Source organism: Eleutherodactylus coqui, chromosome 3 (assembly GCF_035609145.1).
Source record: "Eleutherodactylus coqui strain aEleCoq1 chromosome 3, aEleCoq1.hap1, whole genome shotgun sequence".
Lineage (NCBI taxonomy): Eukaryota > Metazoa > Chordata > Amphibia > Anura > Eleutherodactylidae > Eleutherodactylus > Eleutherodactylus coqui.
Window position 1 is genome coordinate 11,778,288 of NC_089839.1, and position 21,166 is coordinate 11,799,453.

Genomic DNA, 21,166 nt, shown 5'->3' on the forward strand with positions numbered 1-21,166 from the left:
CGGAACCTGCATAACCATTGTCCAAAACCATCCGCCCCCAGGAGGAGTTGTCGTTGTGCTGCAGACCCCGTCCTGCGGTTCCATCTCAGGCAGATCTGTGGATGATGAGAGTTGTGGTGATTAGATGGACGGTCTTGTCACCGGAGGCCCTATAAGTGGTTCCCACTTGGCCTATAAGAGGCTCTCGGAGGCTCCTTGTGTGCAGTGACCTCTTCTTCCGCTTGTAGAGCTTGTTGAGCACTAGATGCCTCTACGACACAGAGAAGAGGTTTCACACCGTTCCCAGAGGGGGGCGCATTATTGGGGTGTGAGAAGCTGGATGGTCGTATGGATGAATTGTCTCCCACTGGCCGTTCTGACCAGACTGCTAGGGGGTGTTGGGACCAGGGGATGGGGGCACACAAGGTGACCGGGCTCAGGACGCCCCTTACAGACCACCAGTAGAGAGGAGCGTCTGACCAGACTGTTAGGAGGTGTTGGGACCAATGGATGGAGGATAAGATGGGCTTCAAGGGCTCCTTCTACTCTTATATATGGAGTTTATACACCTCTCCTCTACCACAAATGTATACTGCTGGCGCTCTCTCCCCGAGGTTCCCACTACAGAAGGGGACCAGACAGGGAGCCCTATATCCCCGTTACTTTTTAATATTGCAATAGAACCATCCATATACAATGGATGGGGCACACAAGGTGACCGGGCTCAAGACGCCCCCTACAGACCACCAGTAGAGAGGAGCGTCTGACCAGACTGTTAGGGGGTGTTGGGACCAGTGGATGAGGGCACACAAGGTGACCGGGCTCAGGATGTCCCCTACAGACCACCAGTAGAGAGGAGCGTCTGACCAGACTGTTAGGGGGTGTTGGGACCAGTGGATGTGTGAGGACACACAAGGTGACCGGGCACAGGACGCCGCCTACAGACCACCAGTAATGAGGAGCGTCTGACCAAACTGTTAGGGGGTGTTGGGACCAGTGGATGGGGGCACACAAGGTGACCGGGCTCAGTATGCCCCCTACAGACCACCAGTAGAGAGGAGTGTCTCATATACGTTAGTGTCTGACCAGTCTGTTATCAGGTGTTGGGACCAGTGGATGTGTGAGGGCACACAAGGTGACCGGGCTCAGGACGCCCCCTACAGAGCACCAGTAAAGAGGAGCGTCTGACCAGACTGTTAGGAGGTGTTGGGACCAATGGATGGAGGATAAGATGGGCTTCAAGGGCTCCTTCTACTCTTATATATGGAGTTTATACACCTCTCCTCTACCACAAATGTATACTGCTGGCGCTCTCTCCCCGAGGTTCCCACTACAGAAGGGGACCAGACAGGGAGCCCTATATCCCCGTTACTTTTTAATATTGCAATAGAACCATCCATATACAATGGATGGGGCACACAAGGTGACCGGGCTCAAGACGCCCCCTACAGACCATCAGTAGAGAGGAGCGTCTGACCAGACTGTTAGGGGGTGTTGGGACCAGTGGATGAGGGCACACAAGGTGACCGGGCTCAGGATGTCCCCTACAGACCACCAGTAGAGAGGAGCGTCTGACCAGACTGTTAGGGGGTGTTGGGACCAGTGGATGTGTGAGGACACACAAGGTGACCGGGCACAGGACGCCGCCTACAGACCACCAGTAATGAGGAGCGTCTGACCAAACTGTTAGGGGGTGTTGGGACCAGTGGATGGGGGCACACAAGGTGACCGGGCTCAGTATGCCCCCTACAGACCACCAGTAGAGAGGAGTGTCTCATATACGTTAGTGTCTGACCAGTCTGTTATCAGGTGTTGGGACCAGTGGATGTGTGAGGGCACACAAGGTGACCGGGCTCAGGACGCCCCCTACAGAGCACCAGTAAAGAGGAGCGTCTGACCAGACTGTTAGGAGGTGTTGGGACCAATGGATGGAGGATAAGATGGGCTTCAAGGGCTCCTTCTACTCTTATATATGGAGTTTATACACCTCTCCTCTACCACAAATGTATACTGCTGGCGCTCTCTCCCCGAGGTTCCCACTACAGAAGGGGACCAGACAGGGAGCCCTATATCCCCGTTACTTTTTAATATTGCAATAGAACCATCCATATACAATGGATGGGGCACACAAGGTGACCGGGCTCAAGACGCCCCCTACAGACCACCAGTAGAGAGGAGCGTCTGACCAGACTGTTAGGGGGTGTTGGGACCAGTGGATGAGGGCACACAAGGTGACCGGGCTCAGGATGTCCCCTACAGACCACCAGTAGAGAGGAGCGTCTGACCAGACTGTTAGGGGGTGTTGGGACCAGTGGATGTGTGAGGACACACAAGGTGACCGGGCACAGGACGCCGCCTACAGACCACCAGTAATGAGGAGCGTCTGACCAAACTGTTAGGGGGTGTTGGGACCAGTGGATGGGGGCACACAAGGTGACCGGGCTCAGTATGCCCCCTACAGACCACCAGTAGAGAGGAGTGTCTCATATACGTTAGTGTCTGACCAGTCTGTTATCAGGTGTTGGGACCAGTGGATGTGTGAGGGCACACAAGGTGACCGGGCTCAGGACGCCCCCTACAGAGCACCAGTAAAGAGGAGCGTCTGACCAGACTGTTAGGAGGTGTTGGGACCAGTGGATGTATGGGGGCACACAAGGTGAACGGGCTCAGGACACCCCCTACAGACCACCAGTAGAGAGGAGCGTCTGACCAGACTGTTAGGAGGTGTTGGGACCAGTGGATGTGTGAGGGCACACAAGGTGACCGGACTCAGGACGTCCCCTACAGACCACCAGTAGAGAGGAGTGTCCGATTGTCCGACAAGCACTAGCAGCTGCAACTATTTCATTGTCCGTCATGCAGAGAAAGGGGGCGCCATCATTACACCACTGCGTCTGTCAGAACCATTTCCAGGCTCTTGGCTGAAGGACACTTGGTCTCACGGCCCCATTACATGTTCAGCCTCTGACACCCACCGTCACCTCCGCGCGCAACGGTGTAGAGAATGACTAAACTGGATGCTACGGAGCGGAACTGGGTTGTCTTCAAGGATAAATCCAGGTTTAGTTTGGGCGCTGATGATGTCCGTGTTCGTGTCTTGAGCCCTCGGGGTGAGCGCCTCAATCCTGCTTGGCTGTGGAGCAGCACACTGCCCCCTGCTGGTGTGATGGTCTGGGGTTATCACATACGACAGTCGGTCCCCCTAGTAGTGGTACGAGGGACAATGACAGCTCAGCGATACGTTCAGGACATCCTGCAGCCACATGTGTTCCTCTCATGGCGGCTTCCAGCAGGATAATGCTCGGCCGCACACACAAGGGGGTCACAGAAGCCCCCACAACATTGTCACACTTCCGTGGCCGCCCGGTCACAAGATTTATCACCAATAGAACATCTATGGGACCGTCTGGGATGCCAACTGCGACAGAGGCTCAATTACAGCAAATGTGGAGCGATATACCGCAGGATACCATATAGAACCTTTATGCCTCCATACCCCTATATCACATCTTGTATCTAAGCTAGAGGAGGTACAACAGGGTACTAGAGCCTCCATGCCCACCCGTATCACATCTTGTATCTAAGCTAGAGGCGGTACAACAGGGTACTAGAGCCTCCATGCCCCTGTATCACATCTTGTATCTAAGCTAGAGGCGGTACAACAGGGTACTAGAGCCTCCATGCCTGCTTGTATCACATCTTGTATCCAAGCTAGAGGCGGTACAACAGGGTACTAGAGCCTCCATGCCTGCCTGTATCACATCTTGTATCTAAGCTAGAGGCGGTACAACAGGGTACTAGCGCCTCCATGCCCGCCCGTATCACATCTTGTATCCAAGCTAGAGGCGGTACAACAGGGTACTAGAGCCTCCATGCCCCGTATCACATCTTGTATCAGAGCCAGAGGTGGTACAACAGGGTACTAGAGCCTCCATGCCTACCTGTATCACATCATGTATCCAAGCTAGAGGCGATACAACATGGTACTAGAGCCTCCATGCCCCCGTATCACATCTTGTATCCAAGCTAGAGGCGGTACAACAGGGTACTAGAGCCTCCATGCCCACCCGTATCACATCTTGTATGCAAGCTAGAGGCGGTACAACAGGGTACTAGAGCCTCCATGCCCCCCGTATCACATCTTGTATCAGAGCCAGAGGTGGTACAACAGGGTACTAGAGCCTCCATGCCCCCCTTATCACATCTTGTATCAGAGCCAGAGGTGGTACAATAGGGTACTAGAGCCTCCATGCCTACCTGTATCACATCATGTATCCAAGCTAGAGGCGGTACAACAGGGTACTAGTGCCTCCATGCCTACCTGTATCACATCATGTATCCAAGCTAGAGGCGATACAACATGGTACTAGAGCCTCCATGCCCCCGTGTCACATCTTGTATCCAAGCCAGAGGTGGTACAACAGGGTACTAGTGCCTCCATGCCTACCTGTATCACATCATGTATCCAAGCTAGAGGCGGTACAACATGGTACCAGAGCCTCCATGCCCCCGAATCACATCATGTATCCAAGCTAGAGGCGGTACAACAGGGTACTAGTGCCTCCATGCATACCTGTATCACATCATGTATCCAAGCTAGAGGCGGTACAACAGGGTACTAGTGCCTCCATGCATACCTGTATCACATCATGTATCCAAGCTAGAGGCGGTACAACAGGGTACTAGTGCCTCCATGCCTACCTGTATCACATCATGTATCCAAGCTAGAGGCGGTACAACAGGGTACTAGTGCCTCCATGCCTACCTGTATCACATCATGTATCCAAGCTAGAGGCGATACAACATGGTACTAGAGCCTCCATGCCCCCGTGTCACATCTTGTATCCAAGCCAGAGGTGGTACAACAGGGTACTAGTGCCTCCATGCCTACCTGTATCACATCATGTATCCAAGCTAGAGACGGTACAACATGGTACCAGAGCCTCCATGCCCCCGAATCACATCATGTATCCAAGCTAGAGGCGGTACAACAGGGTACTAGTGCCTCCATGCATACCTGTATCACATCATGTATCCAAGCTAGAGGCGGTACAACAGGGTACTAGTGCCTCCATGCATACCTGTATCACATCTGGTATCCAAGCTAGAGGTGGTTCAACAGGGCACTAGAGCCATCATGTCCGCCCGTATCACATCTTGTACCCATGCTAGAGGATGTACAACAAGGTACTAGAGCCTCCATGCCCCCGTATCACATCATGTATCCAAGCTAGAGGCGGTACAACAGGGTACTAGAGCCTCCATGCCCCCGTATCACATCTTGTATGCAAGCTAGAGGCGGTACAACAGGGTACTAGAGCCTCCATGCCCCCTGTATCACATCTTGTATCCAAGCTAGAGGTGGTACAACAGGGTACTAGAGCCTCCATGCCCCCCCGTATCACATCTTGTATCCAAGCTAGAGGCGGTACAACAGGGTACTAGAGCCTCCATACCTGCCCATATCACATCTTGTATCCAAGCTAGAGGCGGTACAACAGGGTAATAGAGCCTCCATGCACGCCTGTATCACATCCTGTATCCAAGCTAGAGGCGGTACAACAGGGTACTAGAGCCCCCATGCCCCCGTATCACATCTTGTATCCAAGCCAGAGGTGGTACAACAGGGTACTAGTGCCTCCATGCCTACCTGTATCACATCTTGTATCCAAGCTAGAGGCGGTACAACAGGGTACTAGTGCCTCCATGCCTACCTGTATCACATCATGTATCCAAGCTAGAGGCGGTACAACAGGGTACTAGAGCCTCCATGCCCCCATATCACATCTTGTATCCAAGCTAGAGGCGGTACAACAGGGTAATAGAGCCTCCATGCCCGCCCGTATCACATCTTGTATCCAAGCTAGAGGCGGTACAACAGGGTAATAGAGCCTCCATGCCCCCCGTATCACATCTTGTATCCAAGCTAGAGGCGGTACAACAGGGTAATAGAGCCTCCATGCCCCCCGTATCACATCTGGTATCCAAGCTAGAGGTGGTTCAACAGGGCACTAGAGCCTCCATGCCCCCCGTATCACATCTTGTATCCAAGCTAAAGGCGGTACAACAGGGTACTAGAGCCATCATGTCCACCCGTATCACATCTTGTACCCATTCTAGAGGATGTACAACAAGGTACTAGAGCCTCCAGGCCTGCTCGTATCACATAATGTATCTAAGCTAGAAGCAGTAGAACAGGGTACTGGAACCTCCATGTCTACCTGTATCACATCTTGAATCTAAGCTAGAGGCGGTACAACAAGGTACTACAGCCTCCATGCCTGCCTGTATCACATCTTGTATCTAAGCTAGAGGCGGTACAACAGGGTACTAGAGCCTCCATGCCCACCCGTATCACATCTTGTATCCAAGCTAGAGGCGGTACAACAGGGTACTAGAGCTTCCATGCCCCCGTATCACATCTTGTATCCAAGCTAGAGGCGGTACAATAGGGTACTACAGCCTCCATGCCCCCGTATCACATCTTGTATCCAAGCTAGAGGCGGTACAATAGAGTACTACAGCCTCCATGCCCCCGTATCACATCTTGTATCCAAGCTAGAGGAGGTACAACAGGGTACTAGAGCCTCCATGCCTGCCCGTATCACATCCTGTATCCAAGCTAGAGGCGATACATCAGGGTACTAGAGCCTCCATGCCTGCCGTATCACATCTTGTATCCAAGCTAGAAGCTGTACAACAGGGTACTAGAGCCCCTATGCCGCATGTATCACATCTTGTATCCAAGCTAGAGGTGGTACATCAGGGTACTAGAGCCCCTATGCCGCATGTATCACATCTTGTATCCAAGCTAGAGGTGGTACAACAGGGTACTAGAGCCTCTCTGTGAGGGGTCGGTTCTCCACAATTAATGGTCCTTTTGCTCTGATATGTATTCACTTACTGCTATCAGTGTTACAATCACACAGAGGAGTCTCATCCATCCGACAACTTCTAGGGGAGGAATGTTACTGACAACGAGTGTGTAATGGTTGCAGTTTCTGTCTTTGCCCCTCCATATCCTGATTCTTGCACCTTCTGTCTCCCCCACGACACTCACATAGGAAAGCAGGATTATTATGATCCACTGCAATATCCTATTGTGTCGCTTGGTATTGCGGGAGCCCCAGATGTGCTACAATAACGGGTCGTGTCTGTCTGCGAAGATTACGGGGCAGATTTGTGAAAACTGAAAGAAAACCTGCTTTTGTTGCCCAGAGCAGTCCACGGGGCCGCTCACCGGGACGGAATCAGTCGGGTCACAATGGCAGTCCACGGGGCCGCTCACCGGGACGGAATCAGTCGGGTCACAATGTTATCCCTACGGGGCTTGGATTCCGCACCCGTTAAACTCCGCACGTCTTTACTTCAAAACCTCAAGGAATTAAACATGGCTTACGGAGTTCTAACACAAAGAAGATGGAACTCCACAATTTAAAAATGTGGAAAAAAACCGTAAGGCGTTCCGCAGAACATATCCCGCAATTAAAATGGCAACAAAATCCGCACTAAGGGCTGAACAGATGGGCGTGTTTTTGTCCCGCTGTGTCTGCGCATCTCCCATAGACTTCTATGGGGACCGTTGGTGCGTAAATACACAAAAATAGAAATCCGCCGGTTCCCATCTCTGCTTATTCTGCGTGAACATTTTATGCGCATAAATACGCCTGCGTGACGGAGCTCCAAGATGGGTTACAGAGCGAATACACGTGCGGATATATCTGTTGTGTACGGCGTATTGTACACATGTGAAAAATATGCCAGATACATGTGATTGAGCCCATAGAATCCATGACAAATCCAGCTCTGCTACATCTACACCTAAAAACGGTCCCTCGTATAACGCTTTCCAGCTGGTTTTCGTGAAATAGTCCCCCGGCGCCCTGCGAGGAGGCTGATATTACCCCGCTCAGGCTTTCATAAGTAATGAAACTTTCGACAGCGCAGAGTCTGTGCGGGTCGGCGGATGACAGTCGTATCAAACAACGCGGATCTCCATCTGCTTCTCCTCCGCTCTTAATAGACAGAGAGAAGGACGCCGGCAGATGTCCCCGCGTCTAGTCCCAGCGCACGACTGCGAACACGACACGGAAATGAATGCAGCACACATGTCCCGGCAGAAGGAGAGACTAATTACAGCCGAAGATCCGGCAACAGCCGCCATGAATACTGACTACGGCCCCTCCGGGGTGATCGCGCACGCTAGAGCGGTGCGCAGCAAGCGGCCCCTTCGTTAGACCCCCATCTAGTGGCGTTGGACTCCTTTGGCCTTCAGAGCTGCAGTAATCCATCGTGGTGTAGATCCCACTTGGTGATGAAATGGTTCTGCAGGAATATCGGCCCCTGCGGACAGGAAGCTTCTTGTAGTCCCTGCAGATTAGATGGCGGTGCTGGCATGTTCTGACCGGCTGACAGGAAGGGGTCAGCGATTCATGCTGCTTGTGCCAAATTCTGACCTCCCATCAGCAACAGAAATCTGGACCCATCTGACCAGGAGATGTTTTCCCGCTGCTCAGTGATACAAGTTTTGCGCTCTTTTGCCCGCTGGAGTCTTTCTGTTTCTCTGACTTAGACACAATGGTGCTGGAACTGGTCGTCCGCTGTTATACCATCCGTGCGGAGGAACGGCGAGTTGTGCGTTCGGACACGTTAGTTGGAGCTCCAGCGTTGTATTCAGCTGACTGTGCAGCCTGTTGGTCAGAACGATTCCTGACATCCTCCTCCGACCCCTTTCAGTGATGAGTTGTTCCCGTCCACAGGGTCCCCTCTTGCTTGATGGTTTCCTCGATCGTATCACTCCATTTATACTCCTCACACCATTACACGAGAACCCCCCTCCCCGTGGTTGGCGGTGAGACCCCGGCTAGTCTTGCACTGATGACCGGCCTCGTTGGAGGTCTCTCCGATCGCTGGATTTTCCCATCTAATGTGGATTCACACTGAAACTGATCTGCGGAAAACTTGTCATGTGATTTTATGCTCTGGGGTCACGGGGGGAATGTCCATACAGGGAAGAATCAATAGTGAAAGAATGGGGGCTGTAATAAAGAGGCCAATCAGTGTACACAATGGCGGACTGCATATGTAGTTGCCCAGAGTTAGCGGGGCCCCTCCATAAATGTTAAGTGTTTGTCTCATGCAGTGGTATTGTCAGTGTTTTCCCTGTTGTATACATTTGATGTGTATTGCACCTTTGCAGCACTGAATGCGTTAATGCCTGGGTTATGTCTGAGAAATGTATCATGTTGTATGTCATGTGATCGTTCTATGGATATGTGTTTTGCCAGGGTTATGCAAGTTAGTTGGAGTTGGAGTCTAGCAGCCGTGAGTGCAAAGTCTGCAAGTGAGCCGCACAAAAAAAAAAACAATAGAACTACTGGTTTCCTATGAAGGGTTCACATGTCCGTCTTTTACAGGTGCAAAAATAGGACATCCGTGCGCCAGGAAGATGCCCCGCAGGGAGTCCCCTCATCACTGAACACGGTGACAGCACTGGGGATGAAGGAATCCCCTGCCACAGCTGTGACAAAGGACCGCGATGCCATCCCATTGCTTTCGATAGGGCTGGCGCTACTGACAGAAAAAATACCGTCCAGGCGGGTGGCTTACCGGCCGGGTGGCAACCCCAGTCACGAGTGACAAGAGAGACTCAAGGTAATTTTCAGTTGCCCTTCCTTCCCTGTGACCTCCCCCCAGCAGTAACTTGCTTGGGTCCCGTGCTACCCCCAGGGGAAGAGTCGGTAGAGCCACCCGTGACAAGGTCGTTATCTTCCCCGCCATCTCCTCGGCTGTCGGCCCGCTCCTTGGACGCTGCACATACAGATGAAGCAGAGCTGAATATGGAGTTATTGGGGTGTCCAGCGCCCACATGATCTTCAGTCCGCACCCCTGCTTAGTGCAGAGCTGTGATACATTTATTGGTCTCTCATAGCCATCTGGACAAGATATGTCCTCAGAATAGGGGGTAAACTGCTGAATATTGGGGGTCCGACTGCTGGGATCCCCACCGATCCTGAGAATGGAGCTTGGCATGTCCAAGTGTGGGCAGCAGCAGTTGTACCTGGCCACTACGGCTCCATTCACTTCAATGGGAGCATCGAAGACAGGGGAGCGCATGCTCTTGCCTAACTCTAGCGATCCCATTGCAGTTAATGGAGCAAATATGTGCGTAGGCGTCCTCCGCCGGCCACACTTCAGGACGCGTCAGCGCGCCATTCATGGCATCCTGTGGAAAACCCCTTTAACCACTTCAGGACCAGAGATTTATATTTAGTGTTTTTGTCTCCGCCTCCCAAAAGCCATAGCTTTTTAATTTTCCCATTGACACGGCCGTATGAGGGGTGGTTGTTGTTCTTTCGCGGGATGAGTTGTTTTTTTTTACTGGTGCCGCATGATGTGCCGCGTAATCTACGGAAAAACGGTAAAATAATTGTAAGTGGGGAAAAAATGAAAACATGCATGTGCCCCATTTTTTGGTGGGTTTCAGTTCATAGTGCAGTAAACGTGACATTTGTACTTCGCTCTCTGGACGGAGACGCTCGATCGGTCGCGTTTTAATGTTTTTCTAATTTTAACCCTTTGCAATCCAATTTTGAATTCAGGGTTTCCTAGGGGGCTTTCTCTTTCTGCCATTATACAATGGCACCATCTGCTGGCTACAGCAAGTACTGCGGTATGGGACATGCTGGAGAGGCCCCCGACAACAGAGCAGCCAGTAATATACAGTAAGAATACCCTGCTGGACGTCTTCCGACATCAGAGCTGTACAGGCTTCAATCAGAATGTCTTCAGATGTCAGACAGTGGATTGGAAAGGGTTAACAGATAAATTCCTTTTTTTTTCCTAGATGAAAGCTGCTTTCCATCACAGATTCTGAGACGATTGGGCTGTAAGGCCTCGTGTTCTGCAGTGAGCTGCAGCTTTCATTAATACTATTCTGGAAAATATCCGTCTTTTTACTCTCTTTTTATTCTAATTTTTTGGGAGCTGGAATACAAAATCAAAAATCGCAATTATGAAATTTGGTCTTTTTTTTTTTCACAGCCTTCACCGGGCAGGAAAAATATTGTGATATTTAAATATTTCAAACTTTTATGCATACGGTAATATCCAATATGTGGGGTTTTTAATGGTTTTGTTTTTTTATGGGAAAAGTTTTTTTTTAAATTTTTTAATATTTTTTTATTGCTTTAACTGTTAAAAAAATTTATTATATCTTTTTCACATTTTTATTTAGTCCCCACAGAGGACTTGAACTTGCAGTCATTTAATCGCTTGCACTATATACTGCAATACTCCAGCATTCAATATTGCAGTATATAGTGGTTTTTGATGTTGCCTTTCTAGTCCTGCCAGGAGCAGGGCTTAATAGACAACTATGCATGGCAGGCCTGGGAACCTTCAATAGGCTCCAGGCTGCCATACTAGCCCATCAGCACCTCCCATTCGCTCTGCTGATGGGACTTGGGAAGTAGTTTCCCACTTAGATGCTTGTTTAGACGCACTGCTCCATACTACTTCACTGCAGCAGGACCTTCATTTGCAATTGGCGGTCCTGAAGCGGTTAAAGGGGAAGTAATGGCACTTCTATAGGATATGTTGTCACTTGCTGACTAGTGGGGTTATAACTTCTGAGACCTCCATTAATTGATAGAATGAAGGGTCCCTGTCCTCCAAAGTAACTCACTCTGAAAGTTTTCCCCTACAGGTGAGGTACAGGTATTGCAATCAGTCTTCTTCCTATGATCTGCAGGATAGGAAGTGGCGCAGTGCAGGGAATATATTAACGGCTCATCGGCCCCCTTCTGGTGATCAGTGGCGATCTCCATGATTGGTGCGCATAATGTCATCAGTTACAATGACCAGGACGCCCATTTAACCCCTTAGTGACATGAGGCTATTTTAGACCTGAGGATGCAACAATTTTGGGAGGAATTATCATCTCCACTTTTCAAAAGCCATAACTTTTTATTTTTCCGCTGACACGGCCGCGGCGGTAAGGATTTGGCGATACCCACCATGTTGTTTTTCCCATTTTTTATGTCCCTGTAGAGGACTTGAACCTGTGAACCTTTGATTGCTCTGATAATACATTGCAGTACAGAAGTACTGCAATGTATTATCACTTCTCATAGCGACCACAAGTCATGGAAACTCATTGGCCCTCTTCGATTACATAGCGAAGGGCCGATGACATCACAGAGGCAGGGCACTACCCTTCACATGCCGTGACCTACATTGATCATGGAGTGTCAGGGATTAGCAGCGGAGATCTGCTTCTGAGCCCGCACCATCCATAGGACGTAAGTTTACATTTTACGGAGGGAAGTTTACGTCCCACAGCGTTAAGGGGTTACATTTTCTCCATTTTCCAGAAATTTCAGTGGTTGTCAGAAGAACTTCAGAAAGTCGGTCCTCACCCGCCGCTCCTCGCCATAAGACTTCATTTACTTTCATGATTTTTACGTTGGGAATTAGAGGGAGTTAAAGAATCCATTAAAACTTATTAAAGTCATCTATTTCTACGGGGAGGATTCTCCGGGGGACATCAGTCAGCGGGTGTCACATCCGCTCACAATCCTTTATCCTCTAAACGTAGTTAAGGCACTTAATGGTCTCCGGTGATCGCAGGAATTCTTCCCGGGGGTCCCTGGGGCGCCATCACTTACCGCACTGTCTTCATTCCTGTTTATTAACGCTTCGGGCTTATAAATGATGCTCAGAGTCACGTCTAGAGACGGAGTAATGGCCGCTTCATTAGGAGGGCTCACTTCCTACATGTTCCTGATGGCAGGATGACTTTTCTTCAGGGCCCGTCTCTTGCAAAATGGTCTCACTGATGGCTTCATTGGGACTCCTTGGCCCACCGAAGGGCACGTAGTTGTAATGGAGGGGGGTCCCTGCTCACAATCCCCTGAATGCACCAGGACAGAGGGTGGCCCGCCCTGCTCAAGCGGGTTCAGCTCATCCATACATTATATGGACGGCCATTCATCTGATTCATGCGATGCTACCGGTCCCTTGCAGAGGACATTAGGGTCCATGGTGACATTTGCCATGTGAATTCACTGTGACTTGGATGTAACCTAGGGTGGGCACGTACATGCAATACATATAAGCTATAACCAGATGCCTCACTGACAAACCGCTATCCCCTCTCCGTATGTAGATTAGAGTGATAAGGAACAGTTAAAGGAGTCCCTCTGAACAATCCCTTCTTGTTAGAGGGGTCCCCTGACAATAAACAGATCACAAAGTGTCCCCCTGCTGAGATTAGATGCGATCAGCTGTAATCTGTAGGGGAAGTGTCTGCAAGTGTTCATTTTCCCTGCAGCACTCCTGCAGGAGAAATAAGGTATTACACGCTTCCTACTGAAATCAATGGCAGTGTGTAACACATGGACATGCCAGGTCCTCCAGAGCAAGAGACGCTCCATAGTGTTGCATGTAGCACTATTTTGTCTTGTGAAATTGTAAAATGCCGACTGGCTGTCCGGAAACCAAACAAACCCTATTATAGTCCATTTGGCACAGTTATATGATGGTTCTGTTAGCCAAGTGGGTTCCTTTGTTCTGATCGCACAACAGAGCTAGAAATCAGAATCCACGGCTAGTGTGAATTAGCCCTAATAGATGGGACAATGCCTTTAATAGAGCCCCCCCCTGCTCCTCCCCCCCATCCAGGACCCATCTGAGACTTGTATATCCACATATATGTCAGGAAAAACTGCTAGGTGCAAGTCTCCCACTTGTCTTTAGTCGGGCTGTAGGAGGTCTCTTGCTCTAGAGAGCCTAGCATCTCCATGTATTACACACAACCATTGTAATACCTCATTTCTCCTGTGGAAGTGCTGCAGGGAAAATTAACAATTATTGATGGTTCCCCTACAGATTACAGCTGATCTCAAGATTCCCTAATAGGACTTATGAAAACAGATTTGGTAAAGCAGAGCGGCCCGTTACACTTACAGTTATCGCTGTAGTCGTCCACCAATATGATTTCATGGATGAGATGCATAGGTGTCCGATTCAACACGCTGCAAAAGACAGAAACAGTGTGAGTGTTGGGGCTTCACATGCAGTCACAGGTGTAGATATATATATGCAACGGGATGTTCTGCGCAGGCGAGGAGCCTTTAGGGCGGCTTCACACCAGCTATATGCCCAGAAAGACACAGAACCAAAAATTACGCACCAAAATCTGCAGCCTCCGCGCCGAATTTGATACAGAATTCAACGGGAAGCGTTAAACACTGCGAAAAATGCAGGGAAAAGAACAGATCTGAACCTCATTAGGCTAATTAGCAAAACGTATATGCACAGATCTACCTATTCAAGCCTCGTTCAGGTGTTTTTGTACATGCGGAACCACTCTCTAGCCCCGCCCTCTCTCTTCTTGCTATAGGGAAATCCCTGGGAGAACCCCTCTAGCTCCACCCTCTCTAAAGCCCTGCTCTCTCTCTCCCCTATGAGGGATTTCCCCTGTAGTGGGGAATGAAGGGTTCACCTGCAGGATGTAATTATCCTGACTGTCAGTAGCGCCACTACTGGGTAGTTTAAGGGCTAAAAGGCATAATGACAATGCAATTACGTCCTGCAGGGGAACCCTTTTCTCCTTGCTACAGGGGAATTCCACCATAGAGGGGAAAGAGAGATCCCCACGCGGGGAAGAATAGGGAAATCCCCAGAAAGGGGGGGGGGATTTCCTTGTTCTCCCTTGCAGGTGAACCCCGCTGCTGGGGATATCCCTCCAGTTCAGTGATGAGGGGACTCCCAGTGGGGGGTTGAAGAAATCCCCTGCCGCTGCTGTCACAGCAGCAGCAGCGGATCACAATCTTCTCACTATGTTCTCAACGGTGCTGGCCTCATTGAGAACATGGTTAAACCCCTGGATGTGACAGCCTCACATCCCCGTGGGGCTGAAGGAATCCCCTGCTGCAGCTTTCACAGCTGCGAAAGGGGATCACGATCTTCCCCCATTGCTTTCAATGGGGCCAACACTGCTGCTGCTGGCCCCATTGGTAACAATGGGCGACATTACAGAAATAATGGGCATGCTACAGGAGTAAAAACATCGCGAATGAGGATAAAACCATTGAAATTCATTGGTTTCATAATCATGCGTTTTCACTCACTCTCACGGTGCGAGAGAATCGCCAAATTTTCTCGCCAGTGTGAAGGCGCCCTTACTTGTACGGCGCGGTTCATAACGGCAGAATAATTGACCTTATTTATGAATGTTGGCGTATATTGCGCCAATTCTTTTTAGAACTGGACAGTCTTAAGCCTCCTTCACACGGCCGTACGTGTTTTTACGTTCGCTCCTACTAAAATAACGTATCCATGTCATTGGATTTGTGTCAGACAACGAGCCAAGATACAATCTGCCCCCGCTGTTACTGATACATTCTTGTAGTAATGCTTCAGAATCGTGCTGGAAATCTTGAAGCTTGCCCCGCCCACTTTCAGGGTCAAAAAAAAAATTGGTGAACTTGTTGGATTTTTCTTTTCTTTTTGGTGCAAACTATTTGTCAATGTGTACAAAACTCCGAGCGCCTTAATTCTGGCGCAGTCTGAGACGCGAATCTGTCGGGAACACGTAGATCAATAAGAGCCGTAGAGCTCTTGCATAGGACTGCAGATAAGGCTGACGCTTTGGGCAGAGATGATACATAATACATCCACAAGCGATAATAAAGCACACTCAGCTCTGCTACATCGGCACATATGAAGTCACTTGATGCAGAACATTGAAATATTAATTGCGCCGTCTAACAAAGACCCGGACGCTGGTAAAATAGGCTATTTCCCTTATCCGCTTCCCCGAGAACAGGACGGCGATAAGACAAATAGCGAAACGTCTTTAATTCCAGAGCAGGAAAATAAAAACGTACAATTATGTCAGATAAGAAAACCTTTTGTGCGGCGGATTTGAATTTCTGAAAATGTCTTCTGGAGTCGCATGAAGATAATGATGTGAATCGTGGCGAATGGGAGACGTTTATATCGTGGGGGGGGGGGCGGCTCAAGGTAAACACGAGAAAAAGAGAAACAGTAGAGATTTGCGCGCTCTGACCCTCCGAGTCCCGGACTCCCCCGACATGTGGTCTCGGCACAAGATTGAAGTTGCTCGGTGTGACCTCCGTGGATCGGACTTGTTACTCCCCATCAGATAAGTTTTGGGGTTTGGAGAAGTCATCACCTCCATCTCTTTGTCCTGTTCCTTCTCCGTTCCTGCAGTGCGGCCAACGCATTACCATCCTGACAGGGGCGCTGCCATTATGGAACCCCGCTGCCATGAAGGGGGACTTGTCCGCATAATGTTAGGTAGGTGGTACGTGTCACACGATGCCAGGACCCAAGTACCCAGCAGAACATTGCCCATCGCACTGCCCCGCCGGCTTGTCCTCTCCCCAGCCTGGTGCCATCTCCTCTCCTGGTCATTGACGCACATGGCCGTCCGCACGATGTAACACGTCAAACTGCTGCGGCTCTGAAAGCCAAAGGAGGTCTAACGTGCTACTGGATGGGGTCTCTAATAAACTGGCCGGTCGGTGGCTGCGCTCTTCTGGGTCTCTGACAAGCTGGATGATATCCGTAGCGGCTTTTATTCGCGTCGCGTCCTTCCGGGTCTCAGCGATTAGTTTATTTTTAGTCCATCAGATGTTCCAGTCCTGCAGGATCCAGCGCAGTGACAGCGCTGACAGCGACCATCTGCTCTGCCGGGTCACTCGCCGCCGTGTGATGTCACTTGAGGATGCGACAATATGGATGGAATTCGCCTTAAACAGCGGCTGTCTTATCCTGATGGGAAATGTTCAGTCCTCGTACAGAAAACATATGGTGAAGAGTAGACTGCATTACCTCCAGCCCGAGACACAACAATACCAGATCTATCAATGTGCTGCGTAGGATGAGCGTCCTACTTATAGACTCCAGTCACATCCAAAGCTGCTTTCAGACTGCCGACCATTGACCTTGTAAACAGACCTGTGAAGTGAAAGTTGTGTTTACACCCTGGACTTATCATTTACGCATCTGCAATGCACTGCATGCTGGTGATCGAAAGCTGGCAGAACTCTAAATGCAGCACTGGATGTGACTAGAGCAAGATGGTGTTATTGAAAATCATAGTGAGCTCCCCCTAGTGGTGGATTCAGGGTTATGGCCCTATTTACAGTACACTGCTGGGCACTCTTTATGGTATTGATGCTAGGAGAAGGGTTCTGGTATTATATCTGTAGTAAGGTTGGGTCTTGGGTGGTATTTATTGAGCCTGGTTCTGGTATTTATGTTGTATTTATGTTATTAGCTTGGTTCTGGTACTGTATTTATAATATGAGCTTGGTTATTTTACTATATTTATGTTATAACTTCGGTTCTCGCATTGTATATATGTACTAAGATTGGTTCTGGTGTTGTATCTATTTTATGAGCTTGGTTCTGGTATTGTATTTATGTACTGAGCTTGGTTCTGATGCTACATTTATTTTATGAGCTTTGTTCCAGTGCTGAATGTATATTATAAGCCTTGTTCTGTTGCAGTAGTTACGTTATCAGCTTGGTTCTGGGGCTGTATTTATGTACTGAGCTTTAATCTGGTGCTGTATTTATGTAACAAGCTTGGTTCTGGTACTGTATTTATGTAACAAGCTTGGTTCTGGTACAGTATTTATTTGCTGAGCTGTTCTGGTGTGGGTATGCTACTATATTGGCACTTGATGCATAATCAGAATACAGTGCCATATATACGGGATAACATTTCTACGCCGGGTGTCATGCAGCCTAAGGCCGGCACTAAGATCAGCTGTTGGGAGTTCTGGACCCGGTGTCTTAGCATCAGAATATTGTCTGCAGCTGAACACAAGAGTGAAGATAACTGTAAGCGGTAAGATGAGTAGGGTGGTCTGGGGTCCGTACTTATTTAGGGGGTCTCGACTGTAATTATAAGGTTTTCTCTCACATCTATAAAGCATTTAGGGGGCCTGTAGGGGGACTTATTGAGGGGGGTCTGGTTTGGGGTCTCTATTATACTGTCTAATTTGAGTTTGTTTCTTTAAAGGGTCTGTTCATTTTGAGTTGTGATGGTGTGATACTTAGTTCTGGGTCTGTATGTATATAAATTATACATTGGTACTGGTACTGGATCTATGTACTGAGACTGGATCTGGTGCTGTATTTATAGCATCAGTTTGGTTCTGGTACTATATTTGTTTGGTTCTGATGCTGTATCTATGTACTGAGCTTGCTTCTGGTGCTGTATTTATATTATGAGTTTGGTTCTGTTGCTGTATTTATGAACTAAGCATACTTCTGGTGCTACATTTATGTAGTGAGCATGATACTGGTGCTGTAATTATGTTAAGAGCTTGGTTCTGGTGCTATATTTATAGTATGAGCTTGGTGCTGGTGCTGTATTTATGTAGTGAGCATGGTACTGGTGCTGTGTTTATAGTATGAGCTTGGTGCTGGTGCTGTACTTATGTTATAAGTTTGGTTCTGGTGCTGTATTTATAGTATGAGCTTGGTGCTGGTGCTGTATTTATATTATAAGTTTGGTTCTGGTGCTGTGGGCGTGATGCTAGTTACTCACCTGCGTAAATTGGGGGGCCATAGTCCTTTGCTCTCGACTGGAGCTGCACATAACCTCTGTCATGTTCATTCAGAAGACACATTACTACAGAGATGGAACAGCGCTCCTAGAGAAGAATACCCCTCTAGTATGGTGCCATATGGTGGTACCTGTGTGCCACCAGTGCCACCATACAGGTCATATAGGCCATGAGGTCTACACCACAATTGAGGTGGAATACCCCTTTAAGTGTAGTTGGACATACCATCACCTGCTGATCAATGGGGGGCGCTGACTGTTATGCGACGGCCTTAGTGTTAAATACAGATTAGACACATAATCATAGAGGCGCAGTCACTCCACCAGCCGCAAACGTCGCTAAATGCCAATTATTTATATGCCCGAGCTGCAAAACTTGCATCACATATAATTGCTTTGATTACTTACTGACGAATGTAACAAGCTAAAACAACACCGCGCCATTCCATTAATAGCGGAGGAGAGGATTTATGGGGCTTCAGGGACGGATAAACATGACTCACTTTATTCTATTTTTCTGTCTGGAATGTAAATATCATATAATTTCCCAGACAGAACTTCATGAATTTCCTCCGGTTTATAAAGCGCGGTGGGGACGTCGCGCCGTTTCTCAGGGCTGAAATATTCGCATTTTTCATAAATTGGTTATTTTATTCCCAAATTTATCTTTTCTTTTAGTTTAAAACCTGAAGCATAAAATATCTTGTGTCTATAACTCACAGCCATAACTCAGCGGTACGCGGCTACATCCAGCGATTAACATTAAGCAAGCGGCTCCCGAGAGCCGCCAATGATACATCACTCCGTAGTTAATTTGCAGTTTTGGATAATTGGATTGATTAAAGTTGAAAGTAACGGAGCGAATGGCCGACCAGAAATCTAACATCAAATGGAACAGATACACAATAGTGAGCGGGCGATTAAAAGCCTTTCATGATAAAGGAGGAGTCGGAGACGCGGAGGACGCAAAAGTGCAATACGTTCCTACTGTTAGTCGCTCAATAAAGGGATTAGACGGAGAGGCAGATCGTACTAAAAATGGAAACGCAAATGGAGAAATTACATCTGTAACCTTCTAAGAGCCGTATTCATATCATCCCCAACCGCGGGAAATCTAAGGCTCTTACCCGAGCGACGGCTGTCACGTATGGAAAGTGTAATAGTAGTTATATACTTGTGCAGTAACACCTCTACTAGCACTGACACCTACTAAGGCCGATTTTTAGCCCAAATTTGGTCCCCAGTAACATTGGTTGCCTCTATTACCCCGGCGTGTGCTGACCGACGTGATCTCCTGCTCGGCGTCTCCTTCTGCTGCTAACGCAACCCACCCTTCACCATCATCGGCGACGGGTAATACACTAGTACAGTACTGTACGATTGAACTCCAATGTAACAGCACAGAGAACACAGTGATAACGCTGAGGACAGATAATGATGTCATCTGCAGTCCTATGTAACACCACAGAGAACCCAGTGATAACACTGAGGACAGATAATGATGTCACTTGCAGTCCCATGTAGCAGCACAGAGAACACAGTGATAACACCGCAATTTAAATTGTAGCGTTCAGCCACGATTTCAGTTGCGCCGCTCTGCTGCAGTTATTCTTTCGCTTTTGGAGGCACCCTTTCTGCCTCCGACAGCAGCTTTAGCACGCCCCATCATTCATGAGCTGCGCTAAACACAAAAAATAGAACAGAACGCACTAGAACATTGTGTTCATGCAGAGTTCATGCAGCCTGCTTGTAGACGCCGACAGAAGATTGCTTTCTGGTAATGGGGTTCGTAAACCCCGCCTCCAGGAAGCGATGGCTCTGACTAGTTCTCGAGTGCCACAGCTCAGCCAATCAATGCAGTGCTCGATGAACCAATCAGAGCCATCACTTCCTGGAGGCGGGGTTTATGAACTCCATTACCAGGAAGCGATCTTCTGTCGGCTGCTAAGGGACCCGGACAGCGCCTGCTAGGTAAGAATTTCTTTTTTTTTATTTTGTGTTGCTTGGACTTTTTCCAGGGTGGTGCTTATATATTTAAACCCCACCCCCGAAAATCATGGGGTTGGTCTTACTTTCAGGGTAACACGGTAGCAGTATTATAGCAGTTATATTGTTGTACATAGGGAGCAGTATTATAGTAGCTATATTCTTGTACATAGGAGCAGTATTATAGTAGTTATATTCTTGTACATAGGGGGCAGTATTATAGTAGTTATATTCTTGTACATAGAAGCAGTATTATAGTAGTTATATTCTTGTATATAGGGGGCAGTATTATAGTAGTTATATTCTTGTACATAGGGGGCAGTATTATAGTAGTTATATTCTTGTACATATGGGGCAGTATTATAGTAGTTATATTCTTGTACATAGAGGGCAGTATCATAGTAGTTATATTCTTGTACATAGGGGGCAGTATTATAGTAGTTATATTCTTGTACATAGGAGGCAGTATTATAGTAGTTATATTCTTGTACATAGGGGGCAGTATTATAGTAGTTATATTCTTGTACATAGCAGCAGTATTATAGTAGTTATATTCTTGTACATAGGGGGCAGTATTATAGTAGTTATATT

At 48.5% G+C, this 21,166-nt stretch overlaps 1 protein-coding gene across 1 annotated transcript in view; it reads right to left on the reverse strand.

Moving 5' to 3' along the window:
* Positions 1-21,166, reverse strand: part of GALNT14 (polypeptide N-acetylgalactosaminyltransferase 14) — a 499,381-nt gene that overhangs the window by 98,172 nt on the left and 380,043 nt on the right. Inside the window, exon 4 of the mRNA XM_066595121.1 lies at positions 13,948-14,015. Coding sequence (XP_066451218.1) covers positions 13,948-14,015 — 68 coding nt within the window. The remainder of the gene's footprint in view (positions 1-13,947; positions 14,016-21,166) is intronic.